General features: G+C 27.6%; 1 protein-coding gene across 5 annotated transcripts in view; it reads right to left on the reverse strand.

The window, feature by feature from the left end:
- Positions 1-2,239: 2,239 nt before the first annotated feature.
- LOC111639319 (neurensin-1-like) overlaps positions 2,240-15,419 on the reverse strand; it is a 29,086-nt gene continuing 15,906 nt past the window's right edge. For 4 of the 5 annotated variants that reach the window (XM_023385173.1, XM_023385172.1, XM_023385174.1 and 1 more), the window contains 2 exons: positions 10,443-10,524; positions 2,240-3,500 (listed from right to left, as the gene is read on the reverse strand). In XM_023385173.1, coding sequence (XP_023240941.1) covers positions 2,712-3,500; positions 10,443-10,514 — 861 coding nt within the window. In that variant the 5' untranslated portion in view covers positions 10,515-10,524 and the 3' untranslated portion in view covers positions 2,240-2,711. Of the gene's footprint in view, positions 3,501-8,664; positions 8,751-10,442; positions 10,525-15,419 lie in introns of those variants that run through there. The other variant, XM_023385176.1, reaches the window with a different exon arrangement.

Here is a 15,419-nt window from a genome sequence, read left to right on the forward strand (position 1 = left end):
ATATATATATATATATAGAAAAATATCAAATAAATTATATTAAATTTTCAAATTTTTCTAATAGATTCATTTAATTAAATTTTTCTATTGTTTTAAAATTATTTTTATTGTTTAAATGATACTTTATGCCTCAATTATTTCTTATAATTTAATTTCATTAATTCCTATATTTAAAAACAAATATAAAAATTACATTGAAATAAAAATACAATTGTATTTTTTATACTTTTTAAGGTTTTTAAAAATTAAAATCAGCAGAAAATACAGTTTTACATTTAGGAATTCATTCAAAAATTCATTTATTTACTTATTTGTAAATAAGATTTAATATAAATATATATATTTTTTCTATATTCATAATGCCCTTAGTTATATAACTTTGATAATAATTAACAAAGTATACTGTAATGTACAATAAACTTGAAAGATGATAGAGCAGACAATATTAAACTTATAATCTCTACAAATACAAACTTTACTTTAAAAAATATGAAGATATAAATTATATATTATGCTTTAAAAGATTGAAAATTTGTTTAATTTATGATAAATTAAAAGAGAAGCCTTATTACATGACTTATATCAAGGTCCTACTCTACAAAACTATCTCGAAATACAGTATAGTATATATAAACAGAGATAAGGCATATCCTTGCTTATATTCACTTCTATTTAATAAATTTAATGTAAAGTATTTTATTAACTTTTAAGGAAGAATGTTTTGTGAGACAGTTGAATCAAGTATTATTAGTTAAATACATAAACTTAAAAGAATTTATCTTGAAATAATGCTGTTTAGAGGTAAATTAAGTATAAAGTAGGACTGTTTTCCTTATATTTGCCTTCAAATAGTGAATTTACTTCTAAAAAGTAGCATTATTTACAGGTAAATATATGAAAAAAACTTGTGTTTAAATTTAATCTTGTCTCCTCAGTCAAATAATTTTTATCTGTAATATGACATACATTTTAAACTTTTAATACATTCCATACTTTAATTGGAATAAAATAACTCTGGACTTTCTCTATTGAATTTTCTACATTTAAAAATTGAAGATTTTGATCTATTTAATGGTGCAATTTTTGTTAAAATTTAATATATAGATATTGCACAAATCGTTAATCTATTTAATAAGTGAATATTCACAATAGATTCACAATATAAAGGATGGCCCAAAAGTCAAATAACCATTATAAGAACTATTATAAATTTTTCTTATTCAAACACTTTACTAATAATTCTTGTTCAATTCCCAAATTACAAGTGCTGGATTTATAGATAAGTTAAAGAATTTACAGTTTTGGACCTCACTCTTTGAAGAGTCATGTTTTTATACTTTTTAAAGTTATCATTATTTGATGGAGCATGAAGGACTTCTCAAATTCAGTCTTGACATAGTGTTTGGCATACAGATTTATCATCACTGGTTAACTGACATTTGGGTAATACTCTGTTTTCTAATAATACAAAATGATTGCATTAATTTAAGTATCATTGCCATTTCTAAGTACATCTAGTCAACATGAAGGATCTATTCTAAGTGTATATACTGCTTTATTTTTTATATATTCTTTTCTATTATATATGCTATATTAATAGCAAACATCAAAATATGGAAACAGAATTTAGGAATTTGGAGTAACAATTCATTTCTACAATACAGAAAATGGATGTAAAACACAATTTTTGAGTTTAAAAAAAGAAAGGAAGTTTTTATAAGTTTAAAAATTAAATATCTAAACCTAAATATTTATAGCTTACAAGTAATGTTTAATTTATATTATTTTACTTTAGACAAAGTATATATGGGAGCGTTTAAAATTCATTTAACCGAATTAGATGACTTTCTTATAGCTCGGTTAACTGATTTTTGGGCCAACTCGTACATTAATGGAAAGAACAAATATACAAATAAAATTTTTCTTTCACTCATTAATGCATAGAATGGCCCGAAATGTCAGTTAACCGCATTACATAAATATCAGTTAATTCGGTTAACTGACTTGTAAGTCACACACTATGCAGTCAGTGAATAAAAGAAAAATTTTTTTTGTTTACTTCGTCTTTCCATTAATGCAGGAGTTGGCCCATAAATCAGATAACCACGCTATAAGAAAGTCAGTTTATTCTGTTAATTAATTTTTACCCATATATTAATGAGTAGAAGAAATAAACTTTATTTTTTTTATTTAATTTTATAAAATGTATTTATAAAATTTATTTTCTGCCATNGGCATAAAGTCTTAAAGCTCAATAAATTTAAGTCAAACTATAGACTTTGCATGTAAATTAAGTACACAACAAACACATTACTTGATCTAAATTCCCGTTAAAATTACATACAGTACATATAACATTTTGTGTTTTTTTTTGCCCTTTTTAAAGAAATTATGCTAATTATGTGTACAATTTATAAATATTTAACTAGGAGAAACATCAACAATGGTTAATAACATCACATATATTTTAGTTTACTGAGTAAGACACATTACAGATCAAATTCGATCCGGTTACAAGGAACTGTATTATGTATAGAGGTATTCTAAATCAATATTTAAACATTGTGTTTGTATGTTTCTATTTGTTTAATATCATTATCAATGCATTCACATGTAAAATCTCTTAACATTTAATCCCATTCGAAAAAAAAATTTCAAACGAGAAATTTGATAACATAATCCTTAATTGGATTGTGTGTACAGAAAATTCTTCATGGTAATTTGCACAAACCGGCATTTGTCATGACTACTTCATTTTCTAAACCTCTTTTAGGTTGGATATTAGCTACTTCTTCAGTGGCCGGGATTTTCTTATCTGTTGGACTTTTAGGAGATTCGTGGCATTCGACAGCTACTCTAAAACTATCATTTGTTATATCTTCTTCGTAATATTGGTTCATCAAACTTGGCAAGAGGAGTGCCGCTACTAATATAATTCCACCAACGCAAAATACCACCAAACCGACAACTTTACACAAGTCCATGTTACGATTAAAATCGAGTGCCGCGTGATCTATTATGGCCATTTCTTGTTGGTGTCCAATAACTGGTTCTTTACGAGGAACCAAATATCCAACCATGAGCAGTACAACACCGAACACCAAGAGGTTAATGCCTAACCATAGGGAACCTTTCCAGAAGAGTGCACCGCGTTTTCTTTTCCTTGGTGCTATCAGATAACGATAATCTGCATATTCTTCGTATATATTTGGATCTTTAACGGCTACCGATTCGTAGAAGCTATGCAAATACGATTTGACTCCAAAAAATTCCGGGCATCCATCTTTTTCTTCGTGTTCTTCGTGTTTTTCTAATTCGTTTCCATTAGGTAGCAATTGTTGTCTTGGCGATTCTTCTTCCTCCTTCGATTTTTCCGTTTCTGCAACCATTTCGAGTTGTCCTCTAGATAAACTCCTTGCTTTTCTAAGCATCATTCTCTTCTTTTTCATTTCTTCTCGTTTTAACTTCGGTCTGGCGCCTTTATAAGTATCGTCTTTTGACTAAGAAAAATGAAAAACATAAATAATACTGATAATATATAAAAATTCCAAATAAAATATTTTAAAAAATTCTACTAAATTAGATTAAAAAATCTGTTATTATTTATAATTCTATGTCTCAATCAGTGGCAGTTTTAGGTTATGACAGACCCTAGACAAACTTGAACTCGAGGGGCCTATAAGTTTATATAATAAAGTTCCATCATATAATACTCGATGTCATCTGGAATCCTGGTCAAAGGCGTATTGGAGGTCCTAGTAAATTAAATTTTAAGGAACTATTCCATCAGATATCCATACTTTAAATATATTTTTTAACAAATAGTTGGGCAATAATCAAGCATGTTTACACTTAATATTAAATAACTTATTATTTCTCAATTATTATAATAAAACATTATAAAAACAAAACTCATTTAGGGCCCTTGGAATCAGAGGAAAATGCATTTTGTTTTTACTAAAGCCATTGATTTTAACTAGTGTTTAATTCGGAAAATTTATTAAGACCGTAATCAATTATATCGTGCTTATATGAGGCCCCAAAAATGAAAAGCCTTAGTTTGTCTATACTTAAAACTTCCACAGGAGAGCCGAATTTACACACAAGGCCTCACTCTTCTAAATTTATTATTATTTAATGAAGAGGATTTAACCAAGATTAAATCAGGCCCTAGCCACTGGTTACGATTGCAGAACGAAATACATTATTTAAATTGAAAAAAATATATATTTATTTATTTATTTTAAATAATGATTTATCTAAATATTTATTTTAAATTTCAACATTCAACTTAAAAACTTCGATAAAATATTATTGACGAAAGAAATAGGTCAAATAAATATGCTTATCGGATTAGATTGTTTTCGATATTCTTTTTCCGTTTATGCAATAATTTAAAATGAGATTATTACTATTTTTTTCTATTTTTTTAGAAGCTTGAAATCTAATTTAGAACATAAAAAATACGAAAGACTGATTAATCATTTGATGGTGAAAGCGAAAATAAAAATCTATCGCTTCAATCGAAGGACATTTACAGAATTTTATAGAGTCAAGTACAGAAATTAATCTCCGATAGCAAAGGAAAAGGTCAAATATATATATATATTCGTTTTAAGTAAGATTTTCTTCTCGAATATTATAAAAGTAATTATAAATAATTTTGAATTAAATTTGCATATTTAATATCATTCTAAATGCCTGTAAAANAAGATTATATTTAATATAGTTCATGATTATGTGCAGAACTATATGGAAAATTTCTTTTTTGCAAAGGAATCCATTAAAAGTTTATTGTATTTTGTTTAAATGGGTAGTTTAGGAAAAAGTTTATTGTATTTTGTTGGAAATTTTACAGTAATTAAATGATTTCTTCTCTTCACATTTCTTAATTTTAAAAATTATGTAATAAAAGTACTCTTCAATGATGTTTTGACACTATTAAGAAAGTGCAATTTAAAAGTAGAATTAGGATTTTGCAATAAAAGTTGCTTTGGAAGATTAATGATGTATTCAAGAGTGACAAAATTCTATTAAACATCATTAAGAAATATCTTACTACAATTAAATAAATATGATCAATATTAAGTACAATGATTAATGCTTATTTCATTCAGTATTTTTTTCGTTAATGCAAAAGACAATGAAAAACACTAAAAATCTATTAAGTGTTCTAAGTTACTAATTGGAAATTTAAATCTTAATCTGTAATGAAATAATTTTGAATTAAATTTGCATATTTAATATCATTCTAAATGCCTGTAAAAATACCGTAAAAATAAAGTAAATTTTACGTGTCTTGTATCGGCTAGTTGGGCATGAGCTTCTAGACTATATCTGTTCGTGGTAAAGTGTGACGTAATTGTCATTTAATGGTAATTGTATGTGTTTATGATGGTCGTTACGAGGGGAATAATGCCTTACGAGAGGTCTTTTAAGGGTAACTAGGCCCTGTTCAAGCGTTACAGACGTGGAGAAAATCCGCGCAGCCAGCTCATCCGAACTCCTAGTGTTCAGGAAACGTAACTGCTTGCTTACTGCTTATTTTACATTGTTATAAGCGATATTTGCGCCCACCATTGGCCGAATGGACAAAACCACTGAACAATGGTCGTGGGTTTGCGCCTCGTCAACATGGAGTTTCCCGGTTTTTCTTCACACTTGTTACACCTAGATAAGGGCCAGTTTCTTATAGACAGTCCTCCCGAGAGGCATCCCCCCTCGGTAGATCGCCTACGAGTTGTGTTACCGTTTACAAAACAACATACTCGGGCCTTTCGAGGATCGATAGAAGCACGGTGGCTTGCAATTGGGGGCCCTTAGTATATTAAAATATATATATAAAATAGCGTTAAGAATGATAATTTGGTATAAATAATACAGAGATTTAATATTTTTTAGTTTATTTTATATTATTGTAATCGATATAAGGAGCCCTTCAGAGGTCGAGAGAGACACTGAGTCTATCTTTTTAAAGCCTCAGAATGTTAAAAATATTATATTTTTAACCTTCATTTAACGCTATTACATTTTATAAATCATAGATAGATATTAAATTAAGATTAATCTAAATTTACGTTAAATTAAACTTGTTTTAAGTTACATAAAACCTAAATTTTATGTTGTCAATCCTTATAGAACTGAAGCCAAACGGTCATTCTGGATCAATACAATTCATATAAAAAATTTTATAGTAGCTAAATTATTATTATTATTTTTGTTTTCTTTCCTACTAAAATTCTTGTTATACGTTCAAAAATAGAAATGTTTTTTTTAAAAAACTTGTTGTAATATCAAAAGATTATTCGAAGCGCTTCCACTTATCCATGGTTGAGTTATTTCTTAAAGCTTACACAGCATTATATATATTTTCTTTTAAACTATTCTTTACAATAATACGTCATATGTCTTTCTATCACGTAATCAGATTAGTTGGATATTGTTTTTTATTGTTGTTTAATACTTGATTTTATATGTTTTTATCTGTAGAAAAATACAAACAGGAGAAAATAGTAAAACCTTAGTTAATCACTATTGATTCTATAAAATCTGTCCAATTTAAAGAGGTTTCCTCAGGGCGTTATACAGGAGATGTCCATAACTTGTATAATGAAATTTTGGAAAATCGATTTTCGTAATATCAAGTGCATAAATGAGGAAAATAGATGTGATAAACAGAACTTCAGTCAAAAGATAATACAGAAGCAGATCCTAGTCATAAGACTCTTTGGCTTTCCAAGATAGAAGGGATGGGGAAATCTATATTAATATTCGTAGGGCCGAATTTGTACATAAGTTAAACAAGTTATAGTTTACGGCATCACCCTACAAATCTGCTTATTTTTTATTAGAGAGGAAAAGGCACGTTGTATATTATAGTTTAACTTGTCTCAATACAGTCAAACCTCAATACAGCGCTTTTCTAAATAGTGCCAATCTCGTAAATCATTACGAGTATACATTGGCGTAATTACTAACCCATGTACAGTACGTACAATATATTAAATAGTATCCCTTTAGTATCTGTGGATTCTTAGATAAGATTTTGCATTGTAAACAACATTATCACCAAATGATTTGACGTTCAAACGCGTAGACCCCGAATACAATTCTTAATATTCAATGTACTTCGATGTAGTGCCAGTTTCAGAGATGCTAAATCAATGTTTGACTGTATTTAAATCATACAGAATGATTATTAAGAAGTCCCGATTTTAAGACGATATGAAATCTAGGCTTTTATCAGGGGAAATCTCTTTTATAGCTTCACCATCGCTAGATGAGAATATTATGGAGTGGATAATCAATTTACCTTCATCATACCATAAAAATAAGCTTACTTTTTTGAAAATTAGGAATACAAATTCACTCTTTATATCAGTGTTTCTTAGCCATTTTTTTTTTACTGCCGACATTTTTTAAATTTCTAAAGTGGTGATAATGAACCCATTGAAAATAGTTTCTAGCTTGTTAAAATTCTTGAAAGAGTCAGCACATTTAGCCTCATATTTCATATAATAGGAATATGTTATATAAAAAAATTTTTTCATAGGATTCTTCAAGATCCATTTTTGCCAATTTCAGAAATAATGGTCTCTCCAATTAAGTGAGAATGCCCATCTATCTAAGCTCTTCTAGTGGACAGATATCTTTGTGTGAAGACTCTCCAACGCGTAGGATGATCAATCAAATCTCCCGAATTGACTGTTATACAATATTCTAGTCTATTCTAGGAATAAATTGCAGAATTCCTTCGATCAATGAACTTCCAATTAGCGTTTTATTAGTTTATTATTTCGTAATTTATTCTTAACTTTCGAACATTTATTTTATGTTTGTTTATATCGTAGAATCAGAAAAAAAGTGTTAATTTTTAAACACGAATTTCATCTACGTTTTATATATTTATCTAATCTCTATTTTTTAAAAAAAATAGCTTAAATTAGCACTTCGTTCGGTTGTCTGTACGTAACAACCCATCTGAATTCAGGATATAAATTTTCATTTTAGTTTTAAGGAACCAAAATGCATTCTCGCACCAATTTTTATCAAAATTTTGAACACTTTTTAGCAATTTTCACGTAAAAATACAAGAAAAATTTTAATATTTTATTTTTAGATTACTTTTATTCATCTTAGTTTTATATTGACTTATAAAAGAAGCTAACTACAGTAAAACCTCTCCAAAAGGAACCTGAATATAACGGAAACCTGTCTAAGGAGAAAAATTTCTTCGGAACGGAGCGATTTGTTATGTTAAAAAGTAACCTGTTCAAAACGGAAACTTATCAAACGAGAAAAAATATATATATATTCGCTACCGTGCAATTCCGGTTTACACAGGTTCTATACAAGCATAATTGCTTCATAAAAGTAATTAGCTTCTGTTCTTGCTTCAATGATAAATAACTTTATGAAGAGTTAACTACATAACTACAATAGGAATAGCAAAGGAAAAGGTCAAATATATATATATATTCGCTACCGTGCAATTCCGGTTTACACAGGTTCTATACAAGCATAATTGCTTCATAAAAGTAATTAGCTTCTGTTCTTGCTTCAATGATAAATAACTTTATGAAGAGTTAACTACATAACTACAATAGGAATAAAGTAAATTACAAGTAAAGAGAATTAAAAAAAGAAACAAGAAAATTATCTTACGACTGAACTTATTGATTTATAATCTATTTTATCCTCTCACTTTGACATATGCTGATGCGCGATATCTTCCATTTTAGTATAAACTGTCAAGAAATAAATTTTATTGTAACTAGCAAATTTATGTATTCATCAATTCTTACAAGCGATTAAATCACGTCATATAAAGCTTAATATAATATTACTAAGCAGAAATTTATTATTAGATTCAATCCAAAAAAAAAAGAAATCAACTCTTATTGCTGCATTTAATATAAAAAACTAAAGGTTTGCGCTGATTTTTTTTGTAAAAAAATCAGCGCAAACCTTTTATGAAAGCAAAATCTTCTAAAAAAACACATCATAAACAGAAACAGTTTTTAACAGGAGAGTGCCTTAATTTGCAGGCACAGATCTTTAAAAAGTCCTGTAAACAATATATAGAGGTGTTTTCACACATTATTTGCACAGTAAATTCGTATAAAAGAGTTCGAATCGTGTTAGATTTGTTTTCTAGTTTGTGTACAGTAGATGTGAAAACACTTTATACGTATATATAGAGGTGAACACACATTCACATGACTCTTAACAATGAAGCATGAGTCGAACTCCTTACGGGATTAACCATGCAAATATGTGAAAAAGTCGCCCTTTTTTTTATTTATTTATGGGACTTTTTAAAGACGTAAATTAATAAAAGGTTGGAGTAGACTACACATAAAGGTCCTGTTCCTACTTTATATAGGGGAGATCGGGGCAACTTCGGCATGCGGGGCAAGTTTGTCAAGCGCTTTTTTTAAAAAACAAATTAAAAGGAGACTTTGGTTATAGGTTAGGCAGTTGAGTTTTATTGGTGGCTTGTTGAGTGTAGTGTTTTTATTGTTCTCCAACAAGCGTAGTTGAATTATCAAGCAAATTTTCATTTTCGTTCAATTCCATATAATATTTTTTTTCCATTTATATTGAATTGGCAGGTTTTGTTATAATTCCATGATAACGAAAGTTACTTTTCCTGTTAGAAGGATGTAACTTCAACTTATTCACGTGGCCAGATCGTGGCTTGGCATTCTGTTCTCAGGGTTGTACTTAATGTTTCGAAATCATGACTAGCGGGGTAAGATCGGCAACATAAAGCCACATTAGAAGCAAAGGATAAAAATCAAACAGATGATAAATGAAAACATGTTTGCATTTGTTATTCATGTATATATGTCTTTGAACTTGCATTTCGTTGTAATAATATTAAATGGGTGTTGGATTTGTATTTCTTTGTTTTAATAGTGAATTCCAACTTATACATTGTTAATAACATAATTTTATATACGTGCCTATCTTGCCCCATTACTGTTGCCCCTATACCAGGGGCAACTTTAATAAAAATAATTAAAATAATTACAACTTTACAAAAAGAGAGAAGTTGCCGATCTTGCCCCTATACCCGGGGCAACTTCGTCAATTTCTCTCTTCTTGTAAAGTTGTAATTATTTTAATTATTTTTATTTCCAAACTGATTTTAACCAGTTCTATAGTAAGGTAACATTCCAATAGACAATATGCAAAGCTTTTTTTTCAGTTTACAGCAGTATTTATTACACAAAATTTAAGTAAAGCTTAACATGCCGATCTTGCCCCGATCTCCCCTATACACATAAAGGTGCTTATGTTGTATACTTATATTAAAAGTACAGTCCTAATAAAAAGAAATTATAATTTTAAAATATAAATATAGACTATTTAGATTATTATGTTTTTAATATCAACTCTTAATACTGGATTACACGTAGAGAATAAACAGTTCTTACTTGAGATTTTGCAACAGAATGTTTTTCTCGTTCGGTCGATAGTAAAGATTCTTTCTCCTTTTCTACGTTCATTTTTTAATTTCTGTAACCGAAATAACTCGTTTTAATATATTAAAAATTTAAAATAAATTTCCAAATTTATTACTTTATATAATTAAATATCAAAAATATTAATTATAAACTTAGTAAATGTAATTTTGTAAATCGAAAACACGATTTAGAAAATCGTATTAAAACTACTAAATAATAATTAAATGTATGTAATTTGTATCTATTTAATTATTTTAAATTTAATTGCGTAAAATTTATTCGAAATTAGAATAATTCATAATACTTATTAATAAGTAGGTATTAATTATTTTTATTTCTGATGCTCCATCTCTAATAATTAAATGTTTTTAAACTGAAGATAATTTGGAGGAGACAAGAAATTGAAAGATAATTTGGAGGAGACAGAAATTGAAAGAGACAGAAATTATAGAAATAAGAAGATGATAATTATTTATCCAGTAACTGAATGTATTCTTAAATATTTGTTGGAGATTATTGAGAGATTTTTATTATAAGAGTTGACCCAAAAGTTAGTTGACCATCGTAAATCGTACAATAACTGCCTCATTCAAATACAGTCAAATTTCTAAAAGTTTTTCAAACACTCGGGCTGTGTGATGATGCGACAATAAATTGAAGTCCACAAGAAAGTTATAAAATCTATCAAATTTGGCTGAAAGAATTGTCATTGACAATTTTTTACACATTCCAAGCCTTGTTTATGCTATTATATTCTCATCGAACACAATATATCATTGGCTGTAAGTAGCGAAACTAACACAGAAATTGTCTCATACATTCGTATAAGATTTCATTACAATACACAATAAAAACCTCTTTAAGTTAGACATTAGTGGTTCCACATAAAAGATTGATGGAACAAGAAGAGAAAGCATTATTTGGGCGATGTTCCAAGTGGATTTTCTATGGGAAACTGGCCCCTATTTAGATGTTAGAAACGTGAAGAAAATCCCGAAAACTCCACGACCGTTGGTGTGGATAGAACCCACTACCGGTGTTTAGTGGTTTTACCCATTAGGCCACTGGTCGTCACCAGAAAAATGTGTCCAATTTAAAGAGGTATTCGAAAAAGACGGAAAAAGAAAAAAATACTTCGATGGTTCCAATTAAAAGAATTCAATACAGGTGTGTTCAGGATGTAGGGAAGTCCAACTTTGGAACTTTTACTTCTTTCTTTTAATCAATTGAAATTATATATAAATCCTTTCTGTAAATTTCTTCAGCAACTCATTCCATCAAAATGGTAGCTTCTTTTATTGATTTTTTTAAAAGTTAATTAAGAAATTTTTTAAATATTTAATTAAATATATAAATTTTACTTCTTGGCTTATTTCTTTTACTGTTTTTATGTTAAAAACAGCGAATATTTTTACATGCCATTCTATTTTTCTATTTTTTAAGATGACGTTTCTCTGTACTTCACAAATTTGATGGGTCCATTATAAGTTATAATCAGATTAAGTTAATAAATTGATTTGAATATTAAATTTAGTTATTTTTTCCTTTGATGTCGTATGAATTTCAGCGCATTCATTACTCAAAAACGCCGCATATTTACTCATGTTTACGTCAACTCACGTCGTTAGTTAGGATTTGTAGTAAGAATTTTTATTTTTAATACTTGATAAATATCTTAAATATATAACTTAATATAATTTAACCATCAGAATATTCGAATATATTTCTGTCTTTTGTCGCAGATGAGACAGCGTGAGAAGAAAAGTGATGAGCCAAGATGTGATGCGCTTCGTTGCGATTATTCCCATCACATCTCTTTTCTTCTTTATTTTTTAAATTTTATTTTTTTCAGACTTAAAAAATATTCAAAGACATTATAAATAGATTTTATTCTCATTTCTGGCAACGTTATTCCATGTCAACTGTATTGTGTCAATGACACATTCGCATTTACATGTGGAAAAGACACATTGGTAAAGACTTTCTACACAAATCTACGAAAATTATAAATTGAACTTTAAATTTAAATAATAATAATTAATTCGGGTTTAATTTGAATTTTTAATTACTAAGAAATTCAATTCGGAAATTACAAGAGAATTTTTAATTAAATTTTTACAATCATAAAACATACTTTATGCATTTTAATTAATAAATGAACGATTTAATTAAAATTAAATTTATATAGGAACTTTTTAGGCTGTTTATAAAGGCATTAAGTTTATTTATTCATTCATTTAATAGCAATTAAATCCCCCTTTCCCCCTTAAAACGCAATTAAACTTAAAGTTAGAATCCTATTAAAATTGCCACGTATCTTTGGTAAAAAATATTTTATTTGAAAAATATTCTGGACAATATATATATATATACAACCTTTCGTATATACTGTATATATATATGGAGTTTGCATTGAATCTTAGATTTAGAATACTGTTTAAAGTTCATATACAACAAAAATTCGATAACATTTTCCGTTTATTATACCTCATTTTAAATACAGTCGACCTCCTATAACACTGTTGATAATTCCGTTTTATATGAATTCCATGTTGTACGAGTCAATTAGGTATAGTAAACGTTCTTAATCCGACGACCTATAATAATCCGGCATGTTAAGATTTTGCCATTCGTTCAAAGGAATTCCGAATGGCAAAATCTTCAGCTCGTAACACGCTGAAGACCCCGGACGGAAATACAATAATGTCTGTAAAATAATTTAAATATTATATGCGGAGAAATCATTGATTTCGTACAATAACGTGCTCGTTAATGTTTTTGCGGGTTTATCAAATCAATATTAACTCCGTATTGTCGTGCATCTGCATGATTATCATCCATCGTATCATCTGAAGACTAAATTGAGAGCCTGAACGTGAAGAAAACCCGAAAAACACCCAGCATAGTGAGGTGCGAACCCGCGACAAAATATCAGTTTTCAGCGGTTTCTATCCACTTGGCCAAAGCCTGATGATTTGTTGAATTTGGTTTAAATGCCCTAAAAAGCTACGAATCACTCATACGAGTAAATTTTATATTATATAATCTATTAAATTGTATTCTATATTTTCTTTCTATATCCTATATTTTAAGTGAACATTTATTGGGGAAAAAGAAACCAGAACTAAATAATATTTGGAAGCTTAAATCCTTTGAAATTTAAGCTTTCAAAGGCTGACAAAAGAATTTGATTATAGATGAAAGGAAGAAACGAAAATCAAATGGCATCTAACGACCTTCATAATGCTATTCAATAGATGGAACATGTTTATATTGAAGTAGAATGAAAAATGATTCTGTTCTATTCATTAAAATTATTAAATTTTTCTTTATTTTTTATAAAACAGAAAAATATACATCATTTAAATATTCGGTATTTAGTTTTAATGAGGTTTATTATAAATTTTTTTAAAAATATATATAACTATAAAAGTATATATTTGTTATAAACAAAGGAACTGTCAACTGAATTGTTATCTTTGTAAACAATTTAATCTTCAATTTATTCTGGAAATTTTTCGAATTTTATCGATTTATTTAATTAAATTTTTATATTTTAAAGTGAAGAATTTCCTACTACTTCTTCTTCTTATTAATTTAAATTAGAAAAATTTTAATATTTAGACTTTATTTACCTGAATTAATTATACTGTAATTTTTTAAAAATGGTTTGTTAAATTAATATAATTTTATTATCAGAAATTCTGGAATAATTTTATGAGAATAATTAATGGTTTTTTAAAAAATATATAATATTATAGATAGAAATTATTGTCATTTATATGTCATCCTACGCGTCGCGTCGCATCCTACTTATAAATGGCTCGCGTCACGTCGCGTGGCATCGAGACAAATGATTTTTGTCTTTCGAATTTGCCTTTTTATCCTCATTTAGAGGCATTATTTTAATATTTATAAGCTTTTAATAGCCTTGAGCCTTATCGATATTTACATATTTTTAATAATCATATCAAATTGTTTATAAATTGATATATTAAATCTGTTACAGCAATTAACTAATTATTATTGATACTTTCTTACTCTTTTTTTTATTATTTATAGACCTTATAAACTGATCAAGGCCACACTCGGCAGGCTACGAAACACGTACAAAAGTCAGTTAACCAAGGTACATTCCTAAAAACGCGTATCGGTTAATTGTTTTTTGAGCCACCCTTTATTACAAACACATTAATTTATTCCTTGCTTTAACAAATTGTAAGCTATAAATCAATAAAAGATTATAATTAATTAAATTCAATTTATTAAAGAAATAATTAAAAATAAATAAAGGAAATTATAAACTCTTAATTATTTTCAATTTAAAAAATTAATTTAAAGATTATTAATAATTAAAATTACTTTAAAAAAGTTTATTATTATTAATTTGTTATATTAAATTGTAATTTTGTTTGCTTATATGAAAATTTTTTATTACTGTTTTTTTTTAAATTCTTCCATAGAAAGTTAGTCAAAATAAATATTTTCTTAAAGCACAAGTATTGTACTTGAAAATTCCAAATCCATTAAAAAGATGACATAAAAAATGTAAGAACTTTTTTTATTTATTCTTTTGTTGAAAAAATTTTTTACAGTTTATAACATAAAGTAAACATCAAGTAAGTTTTTCCATATATGTACATTATTATTATTATTATCATATTATATATAAAAATATCATATACAGTTGACCCCCTATAACACTGTTGATAATTCCGTTTTATATAAATTCCATGTTGTACGAGTCACTTAGATTTTACAAATATGTGTGCCGTTCACAGTCCGGCACAAAAATTTGTAAAATCTAAGTGAATCGTACAACATGGAATTTATATAAAACGGAATTATCAACAGTGTTATAGGGGGGGTCGACTGTATATATTACTGTTAAAAATCCAGAAAATACTTTTTAGATTTATTAAAATAAATTATTATTATTATATATTT

Source organism: Centruroides sculpturatus, unplaced genomic scaffold (genome assembly GCF_000671375.1).
Source record: "Centruroides sculpturatus isolate CEXI.00-Female unplaced genomic scaffold, Cexi_2.0 scaffold1174, whole genome shotgun sequence".
Classification (NCBI taxonomy): domain Eukaryota; kingdom Metazoa; phylum Arthropoda; class Arachnida; order Scorpiones; family Buthidae; genus Centruroides; species Centruroides sculpturatus.